We start from the raw sequence: 27,629 nt of genomic DNA, 5'->3' as shown, positions 1-27,629 counted from the left end.
TGTCTCCCTCTCCCTCAGCCCCTCCCCCTGCTTGCACATGTTCTCTCTCAAATAAATTCATAAATCTTTAAAAAATTAAGTTTAATTTAAATTTAAAAAAGAGAAAGAAAAGTTACCCATTTGATAAGTAAACTACGATATTACATTGTTTTAATTTTCATTTTGGCAGAATAGATTAGAATTAGAATAGATTTGGGATTGGACAGTTATGGGCTCAAACTCCAGCTCTGCTAAATAACTACATGAAAGAGCTAGTTAGATCATTTTTCTCACCTCAACGTGTTACAAATATCAAAGGAAATAACATAGGTCAAGTACTTCTTGGCATAGTTTCTGGGGCATCCAATAAGCTGCCAATTACTTCTCTTTCCTTTTCAGTGAGCAGATTTGCATAATGTTAACAGAAGGCTACAAGTGTCCTGTTAGGCCAACATGCTTAACACATAAAATCAGCCACTGCAAGAAGCTGACTGAATTTCTTAAAGGAAGGAATATTCTAGTAGTGGTCATAGGGAGAAAATTTTGAGTTTGGATCCCATTTGCCTGAGGAACATTGAGGTATGTGTGTAAGTATGGGGCTTTTTTGATACTTGTCCTTGAATAGAGTTCTTAACTCCCATTAAAAAGGTCAAATCTAAATTTACCAACCAAGTGAATATTATACTGCCTAAATAGTACCTACAATAAGGATTCCTGGGAACTCTGAGAGAACAGGAAGCCCTAGGTGGCAAGCAAGGGAGGCTTAATAGCAGAGGGAAAGGGGCCAAAAGGAATGACCCAAGTTGAGGGTGGAGGGTGAGAGGTAGAGAGGTGAGCCTTAAATCAAGATAAAATAAATTACTGGATCTTGGACATTTTCCTGTGGGTATTTAGTGTTGGACTTTTGCCCAGAAAATAACCAATTCCTGATCTTATGTTATTCAAGCAAGAGAAGCATACGAAGGGCCACACAATAGTCAAGCTTCTCTCTGAAGCACCATTATTCAAAGTGCAGGTTGTGATCCATTATGGATTATGAAATCAATTTAGTGAGCATGACAAGCTTTTTAAAAAATGAAATCATATAGGAAAAATAGAAAACAGGATGCATCACGTATCAGACAGTTTTAAACATGACACTGTTCCATCTCAGTAACCCACATAATATTTCATAGAAATTAAATTCAAATTATTTCATTTGGGGATTACATAAATTCTAAACTAAAACTGCTATAAATTTTAGTTGTTTCCTTTCTTGCGGTAACAACCCAGTATTATTTATTTCCTCCAAGAATTACACTTGGTCAATAATTATTCCAAGTTATATACCACATATTTCACTGCTACACAAAAGAAGAACCTTTAAAAACATTTATGACAATAAACTGGGCAATTATACTAACAATTCTATCAATTTGCTAACCTCAAATTTTATACTGTGTAACTAATAAAATGGATAACCTGTATTGTAACATATTATGAAATTTAATGTAATATTTTGATGTATTCTTACAGCTTGAATTTCTAAATCTCTTACAAAGAAATTAGGTAAATTGCTAATATTTCTAACAGATCAGCAGTCAGTTGACAGTAAGTCTCTTTTACAAAATTACTTCCCCACAATCTCAGATAAAAATTTCTATCTAAAAAAAAAAAGTACTAGGGGGACTCCTAGGTGGCTCAGTCAGTTAGGAGTCTGATTCTATCTCAGCTCAGGTCTTGATCTCAGGGTTATGAGATTGAGCCCCGCATCAGGTTCTGTGCTGGGCATGGAGCCTGCTTAAGACTCTCTCTCTTCCTCTCTCTTTTTTTTTTTTTAAGATTTTATTTATTTATTTGAGACAGAGAGAATGAGAGAGACAGAGAGCACATGAGAGGGGGGAGGGTCAGAGGGAGAAGCAGGCTCCCCGCCGAGCAGGGAGCCCGATGCGGGACTCGATCCCGGGACTCCAGGATCATGACCTGAGCCGAAGGCAGTCGCTTAACCAACTGAGCCACCCAGGCGCCCTCTCTCTTCCTCTCAAAAAAAAAATTTTTTTAATGATAATAAAAGAGGTTGTATAGGTCACCTACATCTCACCCAAATGTGTATCAAAGTATGTTCAGGAAAAAGTCCCTATGACTAAATCTATAGTTTTTCCCTTTAGTTTTAATGAACACAAAATGCTAGCTTGCAGTCTAAATTTTTTTTAAAAAGAAAGTTACAACATCCTTCAAAGCTTTTTTAAACGTTATCTCTACTTTCTTTCTGCACAATTAACACTCCAATCTATTCTTCTGAAGCATCTGTAAAAGGCTAGGGATAAATATCATTTTATGTGTGATACTGGTACACCCCAGAGGGCACATGAACTTCCGGGCCTGCACCCTGCCCCTCAGACAGAAGAGGGTGGGCAGACACTTGCTCTGGCCTCTGCCTTCCTCAGAATGGGACTGGGACAGGGGTGGGGTTTCAAACTGGGCAGGACTCTAGGCCGTACTCAAACTGCTGACCAAATCCAGAAAACAGAGTAACATTTCAGCATATTGATACCCGAATTTCCCCCTAAAAACATAATGCATGTGTGTGCATTAAAGTCTTATCCTGTACACTGTCCCAAATATTACTGAAAGGTTTTTTAATTTATAAAAAGATAAAAACATTTTAAATCAGTTTCCAGAATCAGAATATTTTACTTTTCCACACTTCTCAAATTGAAACTTTGAATATATGTCCTTAAGTTTGGGGGCTTTGCACTGGCAATTAAAAGTTATAGTATTTTGGGGGCACCTGGGTTAAGTGGTTAAACATCTAACTTTTGATTTCGGCTCAGGTCGTGATCAAGGGTCATCGGATCAAGCCCCATGTCGGGGTCCGTGCTCAGTGGGGAGTCTGCTTGAGATTCTCTTCCTCTCCCTCTCCTCTGTCCCCCACCACTCACACACACTCGCTTTTTCTCCCACTCTCTCTCTAAAATAGATACATAAATCTTTAAAGGGAAAAAAAACCAGTATTTTTTTCATTTTATCTTCTTGACTTATTAAATGTTATTCAATAATTCAGACAGAAACTGTATTCTCAGTATCTTCAGAAAAATATTCCCTATAGTTCCTGGTGGGTGTAACATAACTAGTCAAAGTTATTATTAAAATATTGTCATGTAGGGCGCCTGGGTGGCTCAGTTGGTTAAGCGACTGCCTTCGGCTCAGGTCATGATCCTGGAGTCCCGGGATCGAGTCCTGCATCGGGCTCCCTGCACGGCGGGGAGTCTGCTTCTCCCTCTGACCCTCCTCCCTCTCATGCTGTCTCTCATTCTCTCTCTCTCAAATAAATAAAATCTTTAAAAATATATATATATATTGTCATGTACACATTGAATTCTAAACTTCGGTTTTTATTTAAGTTTCTAATACTTACTCAAGGAGGAACCATGTAGAACTGCACAGTTGGGACAGTGATAAAGGTCAATGTCAACAGCATGATGTTCTTCTACACCAACACAGCTACGATGAAGAAAAACAAAGTCAATACGTAAATAAGTTGAAAATCTTTACTAAACTACAATAGATGGTTAGAATTTAGCTGGGAAGTGTACAACAACCTCACCAACAAATTCTGTAGATTACAGAAACATATGCAAAGATAAATTTTATTCTCTTCCCTATACACTTGCTAAATAATTATGGGGGAGAATATGCCCAAATACATGGAAAGTGATTCACTATTATCAACAGTAGAGACATCAGAAGTAATATAATTATAAGCCGTAAGACCCTCAACCATTATATAAATGCCACCTAGTATGTGGACTCATTGTTTGCAACCCCCCCAAATTCACATGTTGAAGCTGTAACCCCATCAGTGTGGCTATATTTGGAGATAGGGCCTCTAAGGAAGTAATTAACATTGAATGAGGTCATAAAGGTGGGGCCTTGATACAACAGGATTAGTGTCCTTAGAATTCTGAGACACCAGGGGCACCTGGGTGGTGCAGTCAGTTAAGCATCCAACTCTCAGTTCTGGCTCAGGTCAAGATCTCAGGGTCATGATCTTGGGGTCATGAGATCAAGCCCTGAGAAGAGTCCCACATCAAGCCTCCAGGCAAGCCCCACATTAGGCTCCACGCTCGGCATGGAGTCTGCTTGAGCTTCTCTCTGCCCCGCTCACTCATGCTCTCTCTCTCTCCCCTCCTTCCCACTCCTTTCCCCTATCTTAGCATTCTATTAACCTAGCATTCAGTATTCAGTTAAAGTATGTTTCAAGAAGGCAAGGGGAGAAGTATTTGTAGTCAACCAAAAACTGAGAGTTCACGTCCAGCTAGCCCACAATAAAGGAAATGCAAGGGACATACTGCTGGCAAGAAGATTATCACAGAGAGGTGTGATGCAAGAAAAAAGTGAAAAGCTTAAAAATAAATAAATATATGGATAAATTTACATGGATATTCCCTACATGAAATAATGTCATGTGAGATTTAAAGATACATAAAGCACTAAACTGAAGAGAACAAATGGAGTTACAGGGTCCTAATGCACTGATCCTGGAAGGAGAGGAAAGGTGATGATTAACACTGGGCTTCTGTAGTAAGAATGCCTACTAGAATCTCTCAGGAGACAACTGAAAAAAGGGAAATAGAAAGTGTAACTTCCATACTATTACCAGGGTGAGGACAAAGAATTTATTTTAAAAATCAATTCAAAAAAAGGAGGGGAAAAAAAGAGAAAAAGAAATGGAAAGACTAAAATAAAATGGAGGTATAAATTCAAATATATAAGTACTGTAATTATATCATATGCAAATTGATTAACCTGCCCCAGTTAAAAGATACAGATTACCTGGTTGGACTTAATAAACACTACAATTCACTGGTTATAAGAGACACACATAAAACAAGGACACAGAAAGACTGAAAGTAATAGGATGGGCAAATAGTAAAAAAAAAAAAAAAAAAGTACAGCTATATTAAGCAACAGAAAATCTTTTTTTTTTTTTTAAGATTTATTTATTTATTTATTTGACAGAGAGAGACAGAGAGAGAGAGGGAACACAAGCAGGGAGAGTGGGAGAGGAGAAGCAGGCTCCCCGCCAAGCGGGCAGCCCGACGCAGGGCTCGATCCCAGCACCCTGGGATCATGACCTGAGCCGAAGGCAGACGCTTAACGACTGAGCCACCCAGGCGCCCCGCAACAGAAAATCTAAAGTAAAAAATATGAGATACACATATTCAGTTTAAAAATTTCAATTTCCCAGGAGGATACAACAGGAACAACTGTAGCAGAAGATTTTAACAACTCTCTCAGTATCTGACAGAATCAGCAGGTAAAACAAAAATCTATGAAATACACACGTTTCGAACTTCAGGATTAAAAAACATGGCCTAGAGACACGTGGGTGGCTCAGTTGGTTGAGCGTCCGACTCTTGGTTTCAGAGCTTAGGTCATGATCACATGGTTTGTGGGATTGAGCCCCGTGTTGGGCTCCAGCCCACCACTGAGCTCCACACTCAGGGGAGTGTCAGCTTGAAGATTTGTTCCCTCTGCCCCTCCCCCAACTCACATGCACTCTCTCTCCCTCTCTCTCTCAAATAAATAAATAAATCTTAAAAAAAATAAAAATAATAAAAAATAAAAAACATGGCCTAGTGGACATTTATGGAATAATACACCCAACATCTAAAGAACACATACTTTCCAGCATATATGGACCATTCATAACAAGCAACCATACACTGGGCCACAGTCAAATTTTGAAGGTCTGAAATCCAGAACTCTCTGGCCACAGTTCAATTAAGACAGAAATTAATGACAAAAAGTTAAATGGAAAATCTTCACGTATTTAGAAATTAAGAAATAAACTGCTAAATAACCCATGAGTCAACAGATACATCATAATGAAACACTGAAAATTATCTAGAAATGAGCACTAGTAAAAATGCTGCATACCAAAACTGTGGGATGCAGAACTTACAAACAGAAATGTACAGCTTTAAATGCATGTATTAGAAAAAAAGGCTAAAATCAGTAAGCTAATAAACATTTACCTGAAGAAGTTACAAAAAGAACAGCAAAATAAACCTTAAAAACATAGAACGAATAAAAAAGCAGAACTGATGACACAGAAAACAAACCATGCAACAGAGCACCAAAGCCAGAAATTCTTTGAAAACACAAAATTGGCAAACCTCTCTAGCAAACTGAAGAGATAAGATATGAATAACCAATACTGGGAATGAAAAAAAGTACAGAACTACAGATTCTATAGACATTAAAGGTAAAAAGAGTATTATGAACAATTTTATGCTAAGAGACTAGAAAATATAGATAAGATAGGCAAACCTGAATCACAAAGAAATAGAGTATCTGAATACTCTTGTAACTGTTACTTCATAATTTTTAAAATTGTCCCCCCAACACACACAAATATCCCAGTCCCAGATACACTCAAGAAGTAATTCTAATACTATATAAAACTTGCACCAGAGAATAGAACAAAAAGACTTACTCCCTAACTCATTTTAGGATAGCATAGCCTGATACTAAAACTTGGAAAGGATGATACAAGAAAGGAAAATTACAAGCCAGTCTCATTTATGAGCAAAGATGCAAATAGCAAGTTTGGTCTATCTCAGGAATGCAAGGTGGTTTTTAACTCTAAAAAGTTTAATCAGTGAAATATGCTACATTAACAGATTAAAAGAAAAGGTCTTATGACCATTTAAAAAGATACAGGACAAGTACTTGACAAAATTCAACATTTACTTATGATTAAAAAGCAAACAAAACCTCTTAGAAAATTAAGACTAGAAGGACACTTTTATAATCTGTTAAAGGGTGCTTCTAAAAAATCCTATGCAAATGACATGAAATTGGTCTCTCTGAGATGAAGAACAAAAGAATGTCTGATGTTACCAGTTCTACTGAACACTAGCTGGTATAGTAAAATAAGAAAAAGAGGGGCTCCTGGGTGGCTCAGTCGTTAAGCGTCTGCCTTCAGCTCGGGTCGTGATCCCAGGGTCCTGGGATTGAGCCCCTCATCAGGCTCCCTGCTCGGCGGGAAGCCTGCTTCTCCCTCTCCCACTCCCCCTGCTTATGTTCCCTCTCTCGCTGTCTCTCTGTCAAATGAATAAATAAAATCTTTAAAAAAATAAATAAATAAAAGGTATAGGAATTAGAAAAGAAAAAAAAGCTGTCATTTGCAAATACTATGCCTACATGTGCAGAAAACTCAAAAGAATCTATAAATGATAATCAATAAAAAGGTTGCTACATATAGCATCAGCACATAAAATGTAATCACATTTCCATATACAAACAATATAAAGCTAAACAACGAAAAAGAACACCATTTCCAGTTGAATAAAAAATGTCAAGGGGCACCAAAGACACCATCGTACATTTGATTTCAGCTCCGGTCATGATCTCAGAGTTGTGAGAACAAGCCCTGAGTCAGGCTCCGCGTTCAGTGTGGAGTCTGCTTGAGATGCTCCTCTCCACCACCACCACCCCCCCCCGCCAAATCTTCCCCAGACTAGCACTCAATAAATAAATAAAATTTTTTTAAAATGTCGAGTACACTGGAACTGAACAAAAACTATGCAAGACCTCTTTAAAGAAAATTACAAAACGTTATTAAGTGACTTTAAAGAGATGCAAATGAATGAAGATATACATCATGATCATGGATTTGAAGTTCAGTAATGTAAAGATATTAATTCTCTGCAAAGTGATTCACAGATTCAATTTAATCCCAATCAAAATCTATGGAACCTGATAAGCTGATTCTAAAATTGATATGGAAATATAAAGGGCCAAGAATATGTAAGGCATTCTTACATATACTCTACCAGTATCAAGATTTATTGTAAAGTTATAGGAATTAAGGCACTATGGAAAAGATACAAGAGCTCAAAAACAGACTCATGCACATGTGGACATTTATGTATTACATAGGCACTGCAGAGCACACAGCAAGGACAGATTTTTCAATTCATAAGGTTCTGAGACTTATATATCTGTATGAAGAAAAAAATGAAATTAGGTACCTGATTCACAACATTAACATTTATTGCAAAGTAGATTAGAAACCTAAACAACACATGGAAGTAAAACTATAAAGGTTGTAATAAGATAATATGAAAATAGGGACGCCTGGTTGGCTCAGTCAGCTCAGTGTCTGACTCTGTCTCAGCTCAGGTCTGGATCTCACAGTTATGAGTTCGAACCCAGAGTTGGACTCTGAGCTGGGCGTGGAGCCTATTTAAAAAAAGAAAAAAAAACGATAATATGAAAATATCTTTATGACTTTGTGCTGGGAAGGGTTATCTTTTTTTTTTTTTAAGATTTTATTTATTTATTTGACAGAGAGACACAGCGAGAGAGGGAACACAAGCAGGGGGAGTGAGAGAGGGAAAGCAAGCTTCCCACAGAGCAGGGAGCCCCATGCAGGGCTCGATACCAGGACCCTGGGATCATGACCTGAGCCGAAGGCAGACGCTTAACGACTGAGCCACCCAGGCGCCCCAGGGAAGGGTTACCTTAATCAAAATATAAAATGTCCTGTCCATAAGGGGGGAAAAAAACCCGGTAATTTCAATCATACCAAAATAACTTTTGTTCATTAAACTATAAAGAATGAAAAGATAGGGCGCCTGGGTGGCTCAGTTGGTTAAGCGACTGCCTTCGGCTCAGGTCATGATCCTGGAGTCCCGGGATCGAGTCCCGCATCGGGCTCCCTGCTCAGCGGGGGGTCTGCTTCCCCCTCTGCCCTCTTCCCTCTCGTGCTCTCTGTCTCTCATTCTCTCTCTCAAATAAATAAATAAAATCTTTAAAAAAAAAAAAAAAAGAATGAAAGGATAAATCAGAATGGAAGAAGACATGACAGTACAGATCACCACCAAAGGAACTGTATCTAGAATATAATAAATTCTTACAAATAATAAGAAAAAAAAAAAACCAATAGAAAAAACGGCCAAAAGATCTGAAGAGGCACATCATAAAAGGAAATCCAAGTAGCTAATATACACATGGTGAGGTATGCAACCTCATTAACAATTGAGGGAAATACAAATTAAAACTGCAATATAATAACACAATACACCCACCAGATTGGCTAATACTAAAAAGTCTGATGACAAATGTTGAAGTGATGTGGAGCAGTGGAAACTTTCATATACTGCTGGCTGAAGTAAATCTAATACAGCCATTTTAGAAAACAAATTTGCAACAAACCGAAAGAACTATATTCTATGACCAAGCAATTTCTCTTTAGGTAAATATATCTTAGAGAAATTCATGCACATGTGCACCAGGATACCTACCTACACGGGAATGGTTACAGAATCATTATTTGTAACAGTCAACAGTAAAGTGAATGAATTATAGTAAATTCTCACAGTTATAGTACATACAGATACAAAAATGAAAGAACTATAGCCCCATGCAATATATGAACAAATTCTATAAATGAGTTTTCAGTGTGTTAAAAAAAAAAGAGAGAGAGAGAATATATACAGTGTACTCTATTCATAAAATTCAAAATCAGGCAAAGCTGTACTACGGTGCTTAGGGATTAAATTAAAAAGAAAACAGGGAAGAGAGAAATCATAATTGTAGGATCATGGTTTCTTCTAGGGAGTTGCAATCTAGAAAGGTCTGTCTTGGGGTCCTGGGTGGTTGTTATATGTTTTGTAATTATTCATTAAGCTGACGATTTATGTTTTAGACTCGTTTTTGTGTTATTTCATAAATAAAATGCTTTTAAGCATAAAATTCTATTCTATTTTTACAATCATGTAAAAAATTAAACAAACAAAAACTTTAAAATGTAGCAATCTAACAACTATAACAAAGTATCAAAAAAAAAATCTTAGCGATATCTGGATATCCCAAAACAAGCCTTTCATGTGTGAACTACATCCAGTACATTTGCTACCATGCAGTCTTTGAGAATCTGAGTAGAGCTCACTGCAATCAAAACAAAAAAGTCAAAACCAGCTGTCAAAAATAACATGACATTGCCATTCAAATATTCAATCCCTGTAACTGAATCAAGTAAATGCAATTCGCTTTTGAGTAGAACTGAAACTTGCTTTATTTTTATTTGTCCAATTTAAATTTATTTCATTTATTTCCATAGAAAGCAAAAGGTGAATATACTGTTTAAAAAGCTTTTTTAAATAAATTTTATAAAAGATTTTATTTATTTGAGACAGAGTGAACAAGAGAGAAAGAGCAGGGGGAGAGGCAGAGGAAGAGGGAGAGGCAGACTCCCCGCTAAGCAGGGAGATCATAACCTGAGCTGAAGGCAGACGCTTAACCAACTGAGCCACCCAGGCGCCCCAAAAAGCTTTTTTTTTTAACTGAAAGACTGTCAATTTCCAATCCAATAAAATAAACCCTAGGCAAAATTTTCTACACATTTATGTACCATGTCCTGGGTCCAGTTTCTTACACCCAAAAGGGTTTCTACAACCCAAAGAAAAGGTTAAAAATCACTGGATAGGCGGGGCACCTGGGTGGCTCAGCCGTTAAGCATCTGCCTTCGGCTCAGGTCATGATCCCAGGGTCCTGGGATCGAGCCCCGCATTGGGCTCCCTGCTCTGCGGGAAGCCTGCTTCTCCCTCCTCTCCCACTCCCCCTGCTTGTGTTCCCTCTCTCGCTGTGTCTCTCTGTCAAATAAATAAATTAAAATCTTAAAAAAAAAAATCATTGGATAGGGGATCCAAACTTCCAAATTTCAAAGCTTACATACAAAACTATAGTAATCAAGACTGTGTGGTACTAGGCAGAAGAAGAGACATACAGAATGCAACAGAATTGAGAACTCAGAAATAAACCCTCACATTTAGATCAACTGACTTTCGACGACAATGCCAAGACCCTTCAATGGAGAAAGAATAGTCTTTTCAACAAATAGTCCTGAGACAAACACACATGTAGAAGACTGCATTTGGACCCCCACCATACACATATACAAAAATTAACTCAAATGGATCATACACCTAAGAACTAAGTAAGAACAAAAACTATAAAACTCTTAAGGCAGAGGAGTAAATCTTTGTGGCCTTGAATTAGTATCAACCCCAAACACACAGGAACAAAGGAAAAAATTGATAAACTGGACATCACACTATAGCCTGAAGGTTTCTGTTTTCTCAGCTTAGTCTGTTGTGAGAAAATCACCTGAGTATGTAAAGTGTGGGGAAAGAAAGATGTGAGGTGTAAGGAGCTAGGAAAGGAAGTATAAAATCATTGGTCTGAAGTATGAAAGACTAAGAAACACGGTAACATGGCCAGGCAGGGTTGAGAGTCCACCTGAGGTCTGTGATCATAAATTCCAAGTGAAACTACTTCCGCACAGATGTGTGATATTTTTTCAGCAATGTTCAACACAGGCCCAAAGGAGGAGGCTGGGTCTGTCCAGAGTTGGGGTTTTGTGGACAAAGACCAGAAAGAGAGCTGAGGATATTCACAGGGAAGTTAAGATAATGATGGACCCTGTGATCCGAGCTGCTGGACAAAAAGGACAGGAAGACTGAAGAAGGTAGTGAGAAAATAGTGAGATGCTGAGGGATCTCTATGCATTCCTAACACTAACTCAGTGGAGGCCTTGAACAGGTGATCTGTAAGGGGCAGAGATTATGCTCAAATAGTGGAATGTTCAGAATCTGAAATATCCAAGGCAGTATATTCCTTAACAGTGATAAATAAGGTTTAAGTGTAGTAACAGCAGGCTAAGATGGAGCAAAGAAAGGGTCATGAGAAGAAAGTGAGATGTGTGAGAGCTATCTCTGTATTCAGTGAGAGTTCCAAACCAAGCCTCTCTTTGAAAGTGAGGTTCATTAGGTGTCAGTAGTAAGGGCTGCACCTCAACCAGAAGAGAAACTCAAAGTCACAGAAGCCAACTTGACACTTCCAGAAACTCAGATTTGTCTCGTCATACCTTGACTATGGCCACATTCCTCATTCTTAAAAAGTGATGGGCTACACCAAATTAAGTAAGAAAACAATGTTAGATGTGTCCTGGAAAATCTAAACCAGCATAGAACATAAACTCATCTATCAATATCTAAGATATATTATTAAGGAATAAGATATATTCCCCACAAGGCTTAGGGAAGAAGAGAGAGGATAGGAACATTCAAATTAATTCAGGACACTTTGGGCAAAACTTAGCTAATAATCCTCAAAGGTCCCTGGTTCCTCTCTCTAGCTTCTACTCTTCAGCCCCCATCCCCACGACAATATAATCTCTTATACTAAAATGTTAGTGATGTCTTCAGGTTTTGACAATTATAAACATTCTAACAACAATTATTTTAAAGTTTCAGAATCTAATAGTAAATTTGGTACATTAATTTTTTATGACAACTTAGTAAATTGATAAATAAGTAAATGTTAAAAACTCCTTAATCATATAGAATTTTTAAAAATCAAATTAAACATGAAAATTAAATGTTCCTAAACCAAGAAGTTTATTTCAGATCTTTGAAGGACACCAAACGGAACTACCACATACATTTCAGTTTCTCTCCCAGAGGGAGGGATAACTTCTCCCACCCCTCACCGTACATTAAAAGAATTCTACAATCACCATAGCTTTAACAGGCATGTTAAAAGCAAATATAATAGGACACACAACATGTAGAATTCTGAAAGCAAAATTTGTAAGAATCACTTTCAACCCTTTAGTCTCTCACTCCCTTTATTTCTTATAAACTTTCCTTCATATACAAATCCCCCTACTTTTTCCTAACAGCAAAATGTTCGATGTTTATTAGACCAGTGTGTGTAAATGTGTGTGTGTTGGGGGTGGTTTTCTATAGGGGTGACAATCTGACCTTTGCTGAATAGCTTCCATCTATAGAAGAACAGCCCAATTACCAACTGGTGAGTGGGACAGTGACAACTTTAGCACTTTCTATTGTCTTAATCTTCTGAAATTGTTGCTTAGCTGGCTTTTTTTTTTTTTTGGACACTTGACAAGAACAGACTTGAATTAATGACTAACCAGAATTCCGTAGGATCTGCCAAACATTCTCTTTTTTCCTTTTGGATAATGCTCCCATTTATATTCTCTACTCTTGTAGGGTGGGTGGCCAAATTCTTGAAGATCTTACTGTCCTGTGGACTTGATTAGATATCCCTCTGGCTTCAAATTCTCTCCCCATTCTTCACCAAGCAATGCATACTATCTAGTCTTCAAAGCCCAACTCAAATTCCAAATTCTTCACTGGATCACCCATAGAAAGTCCTATGACATTTTATCGATACACATTTCCACATATTGATATTAAGCTATTTTATATACTCTTATTTCCTTTATTGAGCTCAAGACTTCTCTCAGTACCAAGTACAGCCTGCCCACAACACCATGATCTCAGTAAATTTTTACTGATTATTAACTGTGCAGAAAACCTATTCGAAAACCAATACATTGTGGTAAAGCTACAAGCAACGTTTATTTTAAAAGTCCATTCAGCTTCAATTTTTTTAAGAATTTGGTATAGGAACTAAAGGCAACAAATAGTTGGTAAAAAGGGAAAGATCTTTCAACCTAAGAATTAGTAGATTTCTCATCTATCCTTGGATGATAGAAGGCTGTAGTAATGAAATTCATTCATTTAAAGTTTTCCTTCCTTACAAAAGTTTTTACCTAGGTATCCAAAGTCCACCTTCTTACTCAAAGCACCAAACTACTGACTGCAACCTCCAAAGTCCCACACTAACACCATCAAAGAGGCTGGGGAGTGGCTTTTGAGGTGAACTACCTCCAGGAACATAGAGGATAGTTTAAAACCTGCTCTTCAGTGCTCACTTCGGCAGCACATATACTAAAATTGGAACGATACAGAGAAGATTAGCATGGCCCCTGCGCAAGGATGACACGTAAAACCTGCTCTTCATATTTCCTTTTATATCCTAACTCTGGGGTCAGTTGGGCTCTTGGGACAGCTATAAGCCAGGCAAGACCTACCCAGCCTAGTTCCCTGCCACGAGATTAAACAAGTGCCAACTAGCTTCAGTGAAATGCACAGATTCTGGAATTAGAAAGACTTGGTTTGATTTTTAGCTCTGGTAGTTTTGACTCTGAGCAAGTTTCTTCATCTCTCTGAGCAGGAGTCCCCCTAGGATTAAACAGAACAATGTGTGAAAATATATAAGGCACAGGGCTTGGCAAATAGTAAGCAATGGCACAGTAAATATTTTAAGTAATAAATGGTAGCCACTAACGTTATTACATTTCTATTAGATAGCAGTCATAGCTTATAGAGCTCTGGGCTTATTTATGAGGTTTGAACCTAAGCAGGAAACTTGGCTTAATATTTTTTCTTCAGGATGGCTGTTCAGAGCACACTTCAGATACTCAAAGGGCCACTCTTAAAGGGGTGGGGGAGAGAAAAAGATAATTTGTTTTCAATTTTTTATTAATTTTGATGGTTGAGTTCTCTGAAGTCGGCCTATGTTGGAATCCCGGCTACTCTACTTGTTAGTTGTGTGACTTTGGGCAACTTTGCCTGTTTTTGTCTTATTTGTAAAGATGGAGATAATGGTATTTGTCTCCCTCAAAGAGTTAATAATAAAATTAAGTTAATATACATAAAATGCTTAGAATGAAATTGTAAAACAAGTTTTGCTGGTCCAGAAACCTTATTTTACTAACCAGTATTGACTTAATAGACTGACGCTCCTACTAAAAGTACAGGGAAGCCAATAGGCATTTCCACTTTTAAATTACGTTCTCTGCAGTGTGTTAACCCTGTGATACTTTATTACCAGATATCAGCTAAAGTGAATTTTTACTTTACTATAAATTTTTATAATTTGCACATATGAAAATCAAACTTGTAATTTATGATTAACTCTGTGGTTCTGAAAAAGCCCACCTTCTGTTATTTTCTTGCTAACATATAAAACTATTTTCATAAAATTAAGTGTTTTTCTTTTAAGGTGAGCATGGCGTATTTCAACTTTTGTGAAGATATTATTTTTGACACATTAAAGCCATTTACTGGCGTATTATGTGCTTAACCATGTTTAATGAGGGTTTTGAATGAAATGCATACTCTGAACCAAATTCCTTCAGTTCATAATAATCTCAGAAAATTCAACACTTTTTCTGCCTCAGACAGCTGGCTGACACTTCCAAATGCTCCAGGGCTTCCAAACTTCTTTCTGACCAGCTGACTAAGAACATCTATGTTACCAGAGAATTGAACAAAGAACATGAGAGAAAAATAAGGAGGTTGAAGAACCAACAGGTGTGCTCACTGGTACAAAACGCACACCCCACCACTTAAAACCCAAACTTTCTGTAACAAGCTTCTAGCAAAACTTGTTCCAAGGTAAACTTGTGAAATATACACACCAAATACATTTTAAATGCTGATACATTACACTGCTTGCTTCTTGAGTGCAGAAAACAAGTTCCTTCTGCTTGTCACTGGGTGACATCTAAGTACAGAGTAGGCAATGCAAATGGTAAACGGATTAAATGGATCTTTACAAATAAGTACAAATAAACTATTCTCCCAAGAGGGCAATAATTTCTTTTTTTTTAAGATTTTATTTATTTGGGGCACCTGGGTGGCTCAGTCGTTAAGAGTCTGCCTTCAGCTCAGGTCATGATCCCAGGGTCCTGGGATCGAGCCCCGCATCGGGCTCCCTGCTCAGCAGGAAGCCTGCTTCTCCCCTCTCCCACTCCCTCTGCTTGTGTTCCCCCTCTCGCTGTGTCTCTCTGTCAAATAAATAAATCTTAAAAAAAAAAAAGCTTTATTTATTTATTTGTCAGAGAGAGAGCCCAAGCAGGGGGAGTAGAGGCAGAGGGAGAAGCAGGCTCCCCACCGAGCAGGGAGCCCAATGCAAGGCTCCATCCCAGGACCCCGGGATCATGACCTGAGCCAAAGGCAGGTGCTTAACTGACTGAGCCACCCAGGCATCCCAAAGGTAATAATTTCTATTAGAATGTTCTAAAGAAAGGAAAGATGCTTTAAATTTCCGAAATACCAAAAGAGCTAAACATATTTACCTTTCACCATCCTGTGGTCATTCCACCAGCCATTCAACCTCTTAAGCTAATACTCGTATTTCTCCTTGGCAACCTACTTTCTGCCTGTCTGGCTATGTATGAGGTACATCTGTAGAAACTAAGGGAAGCTATGATGTAAACGATGCCCAGTGGATATGCCATTTCATGGACATAGACTATATTTCTATCTTTACCAGTGAAACAGCAAACAAATGCCATCCCCAAATGAGTATTATATGAAAATTTAAGGGGCGCCTGGGTGGCTCAGTTGGTTAAGCGACTGCCTTCGGCTCAGGTCATGATCCTGGAGTCCCAGGATCGAGTCCTGTATCGTGCTCCCTGCTCGGCGGAGAGTCTGCTTCTCCCTCTGACCCTCCTCCCTCTCATGCTCTCTGTCTCTCATTCTCTCTCTCAAATAAATAAATAAAATCTTAAAAAAAAAAAAAAAAAGAAAATTTAAGAACCCTGTCAATTATCTTGGGGGAGAAAAACTTGCCATGTCGATAAAGGATAAAGAGTAGCAATTTCATGAAGGTTTGCTTGGCAATGTTCTTTTTTTTTTTTTTTTTTTAATTTTATTTATTTGAGAGTAAGCGAGAGAGAGCACAAGAGGGGGTAGGGTCACAGGGAGAAGCAGACTCCCCACTGAGCAGGGAGCCCGACGCGGGGCTCAATCCCGGAACTCCGGGATCATGACCCGAGCTGAAGGCAGTCGCTTAACCAACTGAGCCACACAAGTGCCCTTGGCAATGTTCTTAAGTTAATGAAGGAATTTAAAAGTAGGTTATCAGTATGCATATCAATATATACACTACTGCCTTCATGTATTTCTGACTGATAAATTTCACCTAATAACCGTAATAAGTAAGAAACATTAGGTAAAAATTTATTCTAAAGCAACCTAAATCTAGAAGTACATGAAATGTTTGCTGAATCTAGTTCCCTGCTGTGGAATGCAAGACTTTAAAGTATTAATATTTCAAGAAAACTTTTTCTAAACTCCTTTAACACGCAGACTATTTGTGGCTCCCAAACGTGGCTGTGCAACAGAATCCCCTGCAGAGCTTTTATAAGCTGCTAGGAGGCAGCCTTTCAAAAGACTGACTAAGCTCTGTAGGAAGAAATAGAGAAAGATCTTTTAGATATGCTGGAAAACAACAAAAGCCAGGTGCAGAACAGTCTGTATAATACCCCCACCCCCAACCAACCACACATGCATGTCTGTAAATGCATGCTGACTCTAGTCTGCAACAACATAAAAAAAATTGGTGAAAAGTGGCTGCCTCTGGGAAAGAAACTGGGAATGGATGCACAATGGAGAGGGAGAATTGCTTTTTACCATATAACCTTCTACATCTTTTGTGCTGTGCATTGGTTATTTTTAAAAAGAAAAACACATCCTTGAGCCCACCTTAGATCTACAGGGAAAAGTTAATGGGTGGGGCCCAATAATCTTTATTTTTAACAAGTTCCCCAGGTAATTCTTTTGCAGCCAGCTCAGCAAAGAAATGGTATTTGGGCACAGAGGCTAGCACAATACCTTATTCACAGCTGCTTCCTATGGAAACTTGGTTACTCCAACTAGACTTTCAGTTCCTTAAAGACATAAGTAATATTTAATAATTCAGAATTTCCTATTCCCCACAGATCTACCTGAAGTTGATTACATAGGGGATGCTCACAAAATATTTACTGATTGACACAAAACAGGAATTCCAAGCACATCTGGGAGGCATTAGTTTGGGCTACTATCCTGAAGCCTGTTTAAATACGAATTTTGCAAATATATAGGGGTAGAAAATGGATGTGAGGGGGGGAATAAGTAAACTGATGGAATTTTTCTTTTGAGATCTCATTTTGAAATGTCCGATGAATTTTTCTTTTGAGATCTCATTTTGAAATGTCCATTAGTTTATGTCGATGAAAAAGGATGCAGTATTCTTGACTATTCAGTTTCAGTCACAGGTATAATCCTGTTGTACAGAATGGGTCCCTGTTTATTACAGATTTATATATTATGACCACTTATTTTGTTTTCCTTTCATGTAGCTCCTAAGTGTCCCTATCTTGATTTTCCAAGTAGGGTATCTATTGAAAGAACAGATAGATTAAATAGATTATAAATAGAAATGGATTTTTAAAAGATGAACCAACAGCCATCAGAAACATTTCAACCCAGTTGACAGTCCTATTTCCCATTGTGAGTATGGGAAGGAAAGCTATATATTCCTAGGGTCTAATGACAGCTACAGAAGATTTAATATATTCAGGGCTAAGAGATCACACCCTGGGATAAAAGATAACAGCAAGTCATAAACTTTTACACTGAAGACACTTAGTGATGAGTCAGCTACAAAAAACAGAAGTCAACTCAAACAGATCCAGTTCCTTCGTAACCTTTCTCCTCCTGTAAAATCTTCAGTGCCCGCATCTACAGGCAGAGACCACACATTCTACGCTAAGCCATGAGAAAGGATTCCTATTAGAGAACTTCTTGTTAGGATCTAAAGTAGCATTCTGAGGAGGACCAGTAACATCCTTAGCAGGCTTCTTCATTTTCAATGATGGATGAGCTGGAATAGGGCTCTGAACCACAGAAAGCTTGACATAATCCAGAACAAATGACCCTACATGGAATTTCATGTATTATCCAGAAGATCTGAGAGAATTTCAATTCAATTAAAAATCAGAAGTATCCATCAAAAGTGTAATGGGGGTGCCTGGGTGGCTCAGTCAGTTGATCATCTGACTCTTGATTTCGGCTCCAATCGTGATCTCAAGTCCTGGGATCAAGTCCCATGTGGGGCTCCACACTCAGCAGGGAGTCTGCTTGAGGATTCTCTCTCTCCCTCTTCCTCTGCTCCTCCCCGCCCCCAACAGGCTCTCTCTCAAATAAAATAAATCTTAAAAAAAAAAAAAAGAAGTGAAATGGGTAGCCCTGAGTTGTCCAGAAAAGCTTAACAGCAAAGACTGGACCATCCTATTTCAAATCCTATAAGTAAGGGTAATTTAAAACATTATGCCATAAAATTTGCCTTGACTAAGTTTCTCTGGCTGTGTATTTAGAGTCTCTCAAATGGCATCAATGTTAACATTCCTTCCATCAGTTATTTATTATTCCATTTATGCACAATTTAAATTGCACTTCCAGAAACATCACTTTTTGTTTCTGCTGGGCACTTTCATCTTTATTAGCACTTCCTCTTTTGATAACCCAATTTTGCCATGTGTCATGTGGGTTTATCACTGGGAGACAAGGAAGCAGCAAAACAACATGCTTTCCTGTCTGTGTATGAACTGAAGAACAGATGTGCACCTGCTATTTACACACAGATTCGCTGACCACATATGGAAGAGCTAGCAGCAAAGACTGTACTTTATGCACAGCTAAAATCTGAATTATGTTACTGGGAAACTAGTGTTATTTAACTGAACCACAGAAGAAGAAATATGTATTTGGTCTTGATCCCTGGTTCCTGGCCCAGGAGTGCAGAAAACCCTTGTTAATTTCCTGATAAGGGTAATGCCTTTTGTTATTCCTAACAAGCTCCCTTCAATCAAATGGTGCCTGAGTTTATGCTAATGAGATGACTTTTGGTGGGCTCCTAGAGAGCTTCAAGATGGGGACTGGTTGCCAGAGGAACCAACCATGTGATCAGAGGGTTATAACTTTGAGTCCCACTCCCAACCTCCGAGGCCAGGATAAGGACTGGGGATTGAATTAATGACCAATTGCCAATGGCTTAATCAGTCATGCCTATGTAATGGAACCTCCATAAACCCTAAATGAAGGGGTTTGGAGCCCTTTGGGGTTGGTGAATACATCCACATACCAGAAGATTGGCACATCCAAAACCCCAACAGGACAGAATCTCCTGCATATGGGACTCTTCTGGACCTCACCCTAAGTACCTCTTCATCTGGCTATTCATTTGCAACCTTTTTAATATCCTTTATAATCAACTGGTAATACTAAATGTTTCCTTGGATTCTGTGAGTCATTATAGCAAATTATCAAACCTGGAAAGGGGGTCATGAGAACCCCCATTCGTAGCCACATCGAACAGAAGTGTAGGTTACCGAGGAACCCACTATTTGTGACTGGTGTCTGAAGCAGGGGGACAGTCTTGTGGGACCAAGCCCTTAAGGACTAAACCTTAAGTGGGTTCTGCACTGACTCCAGGTAGTTAGTGTCAGAATTGAATTAAATTATAAGACACCCACTTGGCATCTGCAGAGAACCGGGGAATTGCTTAGTGTGGAAAATCCATACATTTGGTGTTAGAAGTGTTGTAAGCAGAGAAACAATTTTCCTTTACATGGTAACTGAAATCTGTACATATCAGAACCGTGCTAAGTGAGGACTGCCTATACAGCATTCTCCAAAAGAGCATTTCTTAAACTGTCCCACAGGAGTTAAGGATACTCACAGAAGGATTCCATAGTCAAATAAAACTCCATAAGAAGCAAGACACACCATATCACTAGCCCAGCCATCTGAGTGTCTTCTGGGTAAAATTACCTATGAGCCAGGACTACTCTTATTCACCAGGCAGAACTTCTGTCCCAGGGTAATAAGAATTCAAAGCTACTCTCCAGCTTCACAAGCACTCTGACTTTAAAAATTCTAACCTTGCCTGCCAGACCTATTTAAAGGGTATCTGCCAAATCCCTTTTGCATAGCTTGACTCCATTCCTGGTGGTTCTCATCCTATCACAAATGTAACAGAATGACAGAGTGGGCAATTTAAGAAGACCTGTTGTCTGATTCCCCACTGAAAATTAGAAGCAGTATGTAAGAGAGAGCAGGAAAGTATAGCAAGGAAGGAAATGAAACATTACCAGTAAGTACCTCTGGTCTGGGGCAATTTAGTACACACACATGGTCCCACACATACCAGCAGTCCATACAGCACAGCAAACCAAGGTCCATGATGCTTAGTCATCATAATTAAATAGTGCAATATTCTCCACGAGAGCATAATGTATCCACCCAAATCCTTCTACAAGTAATTGACATGTGAGGAATATCTATCTCCTTAGCAACTTTTCTGAGGACATTCAACCACATTTCACAAGGAGAATCTTCAGTTAGAGGAAAATTTTATTCCAGCAGACCACATCATTCCTCAAAGATGGCAAAGTGGTGGCTAGTTTTTATATGCTGATTAATCTGTGAAAGGTTAATACTTCATTGCAATTGTACCCATGCTAAAGGTTACGTATCACTACACAGAATGTTTCTAGCATTTGAAAAAGAAGGAATCTGAAAAGAATAAAGAAAGGGAGAAATAAATTAAAACAGGAGCAAACAGCTTCAAAGTAAAAACATATCACACATAAACTTAAGGGCAAGACATTTTTTCCACATAGCAGAACCAGAAAACTATTCAATGAGGTAAGTAAGCAGCTTCCAGATTCTACTTTGTAGGTCACATTCCCAGTACATCTGCACACAGATACAAGTAAATGAATGCACACTTATTACACAGTCATTAATACACAAATATGACCCATCACGTAAAAAATCTGTTATCTGCTATTTAATAAAGGGAATCCAAACTCTACTTTCAAACCCAGTCTCTCTCATTTATGACCCTTCTTCTCATTAATAATTTTCTACTCCTTTAGGCTGGAGTCTCCAAAAAGCAGATCCTGATACATAAATCTGAGTGCAGATGCGCACATGGCAGGTGATCCCCAGAAACAGGAGGAGAGGCATGTCAAAGTGAGACTGGAAGAAGCCATAATGCGTATGTACCCTAATGAGCATTTACCCCTTTGGGGACATCTGGAAGACTATGTAGAAGGGGCCTGGTCCGACCCAAGGGAAGAGGAAACAAGGTTATTTATCTAGTTTCCCAAAAGACACTGGTAGATGGGCTATCCTAGGGGCATTAACCTCCCAGCATTTCCTGCCTGCTTCAAATGCAAGGTACTGAGCTCCCGCAGCTGGAGAAAGTCCTCAGGTCAAGTCTTAAGTGCTTTCACCAAGAAGTCTTCAAGAGATAAAGACGGAGATAGAAATAGAGAGGGAAACACAGAGAGCCAATGGAAATAGGGTGGTGCTCCTACAGAACCTGCTACATATGTAAAATTCCAGTCTAGCCAAACTACTATGCATACCCACTTAACTTGTTCATTCTTTGTATACATACATATGCTCATCTTAATACTCATTGTGAAAAAAAAAATACTCATTGTGCTCTTCACCCTTCTCCATATTATTCCTCTACTGTCTCTGGGATAAACACTGAACATGTATATACAGAAAATACATATAATAAGGTTATCAGAGGTAAATAGGTATAGATTAAATAAATAATACTAACAAGTAATATTAATTAATAAGTAATACTTAACACTTATTTCCTGAACAAAAATTAAAGAAAACTTGTCCACCTTGATGAAGAAACCTGCAATTGATTTGTGTAGGAGGGGAAAAATATCACTGGACCTCAGCCATTCTCCGGAGGGAAAAATAATCATTCCTAGCAACATATCATATATCAGTTCCAGAGACATACCTAAAATTGATGAATCTTCAAGACAAATTCTGTTCCACCACTGAGGGCAGTCTCAGCACTGGGCTGAGCTACCATGAATCTCTTATGAGTCTGGGCCATCATGCAGAAGAACGGAACGTGGAGCAGATGGAAAGAGGGCAATCTTTTAGACAAAAGGGATTAAAATATTGTAGCTATCTTAAGCAAAGTTCCACAGAGAAAAGTAGCACTTCAGGAACTATTTTTAAATGAAGAAGAAATCATGGTGATGACTAGGCAATTTCCAGAGACTTATGCTTAAGAGGAAAGTGCTACACTAAATTACATTTATGTATCTGTGTGTGTGCGTGTGTGTGTGTGTGTGTGTGTGTGTAGCGAGGGGGACGAAGAGGGAACATATAGATGGGGGTGTGGACAGGGGATAGCTCTGAGAATGAGAAAAGAAAACAAAAGAAGCTAGGATTGGGTAGAAAAGATTAGGTCACAGAGACCCCTAGAGGGCAATGTCCAACCCAGGAGGTGAGAGCAGGAAAAATATGAGCAGGTGGAGATGCAGACCGTTATACTGGTTTATCAGTTTAGGAGCCATAACATTGTATGTGGGTAAAAGACACACTTCACACCATCTTCTTCCCTTCATCAAGGGATAAACTGTACTGTAAAACGAACCCAAAATGTCTTCTACAACTCAGCCATTCACTCATTCAAAGCATTATCAGGACACCTAAAATATAATCATCACAAAACCAAAAAATCAAACGTCCACACTCTCGAAGCTTACATGCTATTGGGGAGAGACAGAAAAACGAACGAGTAGCCATACAATATACGTCTGATAATCACAACTGCTATGGAGGAAAAAGTGTGCCGGGGGTAAGGGATTCTCTATTTTCTACTAGAGTAGTTGGGGAAGGTCTCGCTGAGAAGATAACGATGAGAAAACACCCTAGCGGAAGTGCGGGAACAGGCCCTGGGGTAGCTGAGGACAAATGCTCCAAGTGGAAGGAGAAGCGAGGGCAAGTGTGAGGGCCACGCAGGAGACGGAGAGCAGGCTGGTGCGGCTGCAGCAGGTGAGCCCAGGAGCGCTGCAGGACACAGGCCGCAGGCTCTGCAGGGCCCAGGGAGGCTTTTACGCGGGGTGACATGGGTTCTTGGGGGGGTTTCCAACAGGAGAGTCACCAGACCTAACTTATATTTTAGAAGTGTCACTCTGGTTCCTGTGCTAGCGGAAGAAGGGGGACCAGTTAGAAAGCTACTGCAACAATCTCAATTTATATGAGGGGAGCCATGTGAAGGGGTGAGATTATGAAGGTAAGCCAACAAGATTTTGCTGAAGAATTTAATGTACATTAAAAGAGAAGAGATCAGGATGACGCCAAAGATTCTGGCCATTAACAGAGGCAGGGAAGACAGCAGGAGGAGGAGCACGGCTGCCTGGGAAGGGAGTTGTGGCTTCGAGTGCGGACACAGCAGAGGACGGTACGGGCTAGTGCTCGTCCGAGGAGAGACGTGAAGTTGGCAATTACATATTCAAGACGACAGCTCAGGGGAGAGGTCTGTGAAGGAGACAAAAATTTAGGAATCATCCACATACAGATGACAGCTGAAGTCAGGGGATCAGATGAATGCTAGAAAAAGAGAACTACTGAGGGCTAACCCCTGGGGTCCTCCAGTGTTAAAAGCTCAGGGAGATAGGAAGGGATTGCAATGAGGACTGAGAAGAAGTGACGCTGGAGAAAAACCAGCATAGGGAGTCCCCAGAAGCCACATAATGGGAAACTCACTGGTCATTCTGACAAGACTGCTACCACCGAGTAGTAAAGATCAAAGTCCGATCGAGTTCAGGGAGAATGGGGCCTTAATTAGAAAAAAAGAGATTTAAAAAAAAGAACAAAAACAAAACTGGAGACAGTAAACACGGACAATTCCTTTTGATGAATTTTGCTATAAAGGGAGTAAAGAAATGGGGCTGCAGATGAAGGGGGAATGTCAGGACAAGGATGTTCTCTTTTTTTTTTTTAATGAAAGTTATATACTATTTGAGAAAAAAATGATATGGGGGGCAGGGGTGCAATTATTGAAGCCATGTCCTTGAACAGACAAAAGGGGATGGGTTCTAATATACCTAAAGATAATTCCCAATGACTTGGCGGTTTCCTTTTCTTTCTGAAGCTACATTTCCAGAAATTTCATACATCTGAAAATAAATCTCTCCATACGACGGCAAACTTTGGCAAACTGTCTCACATATAAATGGCTGAATGCAAGATGTATAGTACTGACACTTCAAAAACAATAAGAACGAAAAGTACTAAAAAAAAAAATAATGTCATTTATTTCAAGAATCCATGCATTCTGACAAAACAGATATACTACCTTTCCTCATTTAAGGATCCCTTCTTTCCACTGGGTGTGTACACACCTTCTAGTTACTTTCCATTGATCTAGCTCCAGGGCTCCCAAGGTGTAGAGTTATGCAAACCTGGAGGAAGCAGAGTCAAGCAGGCTTAAAGCCTGCTAGGAAGATGGTACATCTGAGAAGCTGATCTTCAAGTCACCCCATCTTGCTAGAAGTACTGAGGAACATGCTAAGGTTAAGAGGAGTTCCTCACACTTGCTGGGCAGGCAAGGTCACCGCTGAAACCGGGAGGCACCCCAAGAACCCCGGCACCAACCCCCCCGTAAGGACAGCTGGACGTGATGGGCTCCAGCTCCCAGACGGCACTGTACTGGATGGGACACGTTTATGAGACATGAAGGCCAGGACAGTGTGTCCTGCTGCTGGGCCTCCTGCTGCATAAAGCCGTTCTCGTTTGGTTAAGTTCTATCCCTTACTTCCCTTAAAGAAATGTGTATTCTTTCCCCGTGTTTGTTACTATCCTTTCACCAATCACCACCAACCTTCGGACAATCTCACCTGTACACATTTTATATGATAAAGACTCTTTATCTCAATAAATGTGTCTTTTCTCACAAATATTAAAATATGTATGTAGTGAGCATCGCAAACATGTGATTTAACAGATAACCTCTGTTTAGGACAAAATCAAATTGAAAAAGCCAAATCCCTTTGAAGTTGTTTTAAAGAAAAATGTTAAATAAACATTGCATTACAGAGATAGGTTAGAAACCATGATGGTGGTCAGGAAACAAAAAATCATTGATGTGGTGGAGAGGAAGAGCTAGAGAGAGTCAGCCATATCCTAACATCACTTGATCTTAAAGTCCTCAGAAGTCTGTGTCACAGTCTTCCTCTGCTCTGTCCAAAGAAACGGAAGAATTTCTCCGAGCACTGGAGCTGGTGAAGGATCTGTGCAGCAGGCCTGGGGCCAGGAGTAAGGCTGAAAACCAGCACTCTGCAACTGGCAGGAAGTGAGTGAATAAGTTCCTGGGGGAAAGTAACACTCCCGAAGAGATGGGCAGCCCCAACAAGGTGTTTCCGAGAGAAAGGGGTATACAAAAGACTCTGGGTAATCAATTCTTTATTTATTTATTTGAGAGAGTGAGAGAGAGCAGAGCAGGAGGGAGGGGCAGAGAGAGAAGCAGACTCCCCACTGAGCAGGAAGCCTGATGCGGGGCTGATCCCAGGACCCTGAGATCATGACCTGAGCCAAAGGCAGATGCTTAACCAACTGAACCACCTGGGCACCCCTGGATAATCAATTCTAACAAGGGGTTCAGGAATGAGGACACTGAGAAAAAAATTTCACATCAGGGGATCTGATCTCTCCTACCACAGGCTGGATGCCCACAGAGAGGCAAGAAGAAGAAAATTAGGGAGCAGAGTCCAGCACTGAGTACTTGGCATTTGGATGGTTGGAAAAGCAGGTCTGAGGAAAGAATTTCCTGAATCAAACAGAAAGGACTCTGCTCTTCAGTAACCATGGGATCTGATCCTTTGATATACAGAAAATAAGGAAGGAAGGAAGGAAGGAAGGAAGGAAGGAAGGAAGGAAGGAAGGAAGGAAGGAGAGGAGAGAAGAGAAGAGAAAAGAAAAGAAAGGAAGGAAGAGAAAGGAAAGAAGGAAGGAAGGAACGAAGGAAGGAAGGGAAAGAAAGAAAGAAAGAGAACAAAGAAAAGAAAAGAATGAAAAAAATGATTCAAGGGACCAGGCACACAGAAAATTAGCTTTAAAAAAGTACTGAAATAGGAAGAATGTAAGAGAGAAATATGACTCAGACCCGTGACAAGTTAAATTAAGTAAGAAGACTCAAATTCCTCTAATCTGCAGATAAAACTATTTATACCCCAAGCTTACTTCAAAAAGCAATAAAGTAAAAAGGACTGACCGCATATCTACAGTGTCGTGTGTGTGATAGGTGAGGCACTGTGGGAGTTCACAGAGAACAGGAAAACCCCATGACCCCACAAAGCAGGCTCTGGGGGAGAAAGCTCTCATGTGGTCACCACAGAAAGCTTCTGACGTCATTGATGGGAACTGGCCAGAAAGCCTCTGCTTCCAGGGTGCCTTGTGTCCCATATTTTGTCACTCAGTAAATCGGTGAGGATGGTAGCCAAACTGATTCATTGTTCTGACTTTAGTTCATGTGTTGTTTCTTTTTAAGTGTATGGAGCTCCTGAGCAGTGAGAATACCTCCAGGACCTCCAGGCAGATCCCCAGGACCATTTAATTTTCTTTTTTATATGTATTAATACTAAAGTATCCATAAGACACTATATAAATCAAAAGGACCACAGTGGACATCATTCCAATTTCTTTGTCAAACAGTGACTGCTTATCTGAAAACAGCCTTTGCACATAAAAAACCACTGAATTACCGAATTATCTACGATGGTATCTCCCAGCTTGAACAATGTCGTAATTTACTGCACATGATGTCAGACTGTTATGATTACTAACTGATAAACAGGATTCAGTATTAGATGTTTGAAATTCCTGTGTTTTGCGCTCAAGGAAAACTATACCTCTAAATTACAGAAGAAAAGTTCTGCACTTCACAAAACATTCTGAAAGTGTTTTATTCCCCCCTCCCCATAATAAAATACAAGTCAGATAGGTCATTGTATGTTCCTTAATATTGATTTTTGATGTATTAGAATTAGCTGATGAATGTAACTTACTGCCCTGATAAATTAGCATCTTAAATTTGCATAGTTAGTATGGTTAAGCTCACAA

At 39.3% G+C, this 27,629-nt stretch overlaps 1 protein-coding gene and 1 pseudogene across 2 annotated transcripts in view; one reads left to right on the top strand and one right to left on the bottom strand.

Annotated features, from left to right (window-relative positions):
• Positions 1-27,629, bottom strand: part of KDM7A (lysine demethylase 7A) — a 90,693-nt gene that overhangs the window by 48,765 nt on the left and 14,299 nt on the right. For both annotated transcript variants that reach the window (XM_064574891.1, XM_045864186.3), the window contains exon 2: positions 3,377-3,462. In XM_064574891.1, coding sequence (XP_064430961.1) covers positions 3,377-3,462 — 86 coding nt within the window. The remainder of the gene's footprint in view (positions 1-3,376; positions 3,463-27,629) is intronic.
• LOC123836241 (U6 spliceosomal RNA) lies at positions 13,767-13,867 on the top strand (annotated as a pseudogene).

This window comes from Mirounga angustirostris, unplaced genomic scaffold (assembly GCF_029215605.1).
Source record: "Mirounga angustirostris isolate CCGP_5_RB_7025 unplaced genomic scaffold, mMirAng1.0.hap1 SCAF_12, whole genome shotgun sequence".
In the NCBI taxonomy this organism is placed as follows: Eukaryota; Metazoa; Chordata; class Mammalia; order Carnivora; family Phocidae; genus Mirounga; species Mirounga angustirostris.
This window is presented reverse-complemented; position numbering and strand designations above follow the sequence as displayed.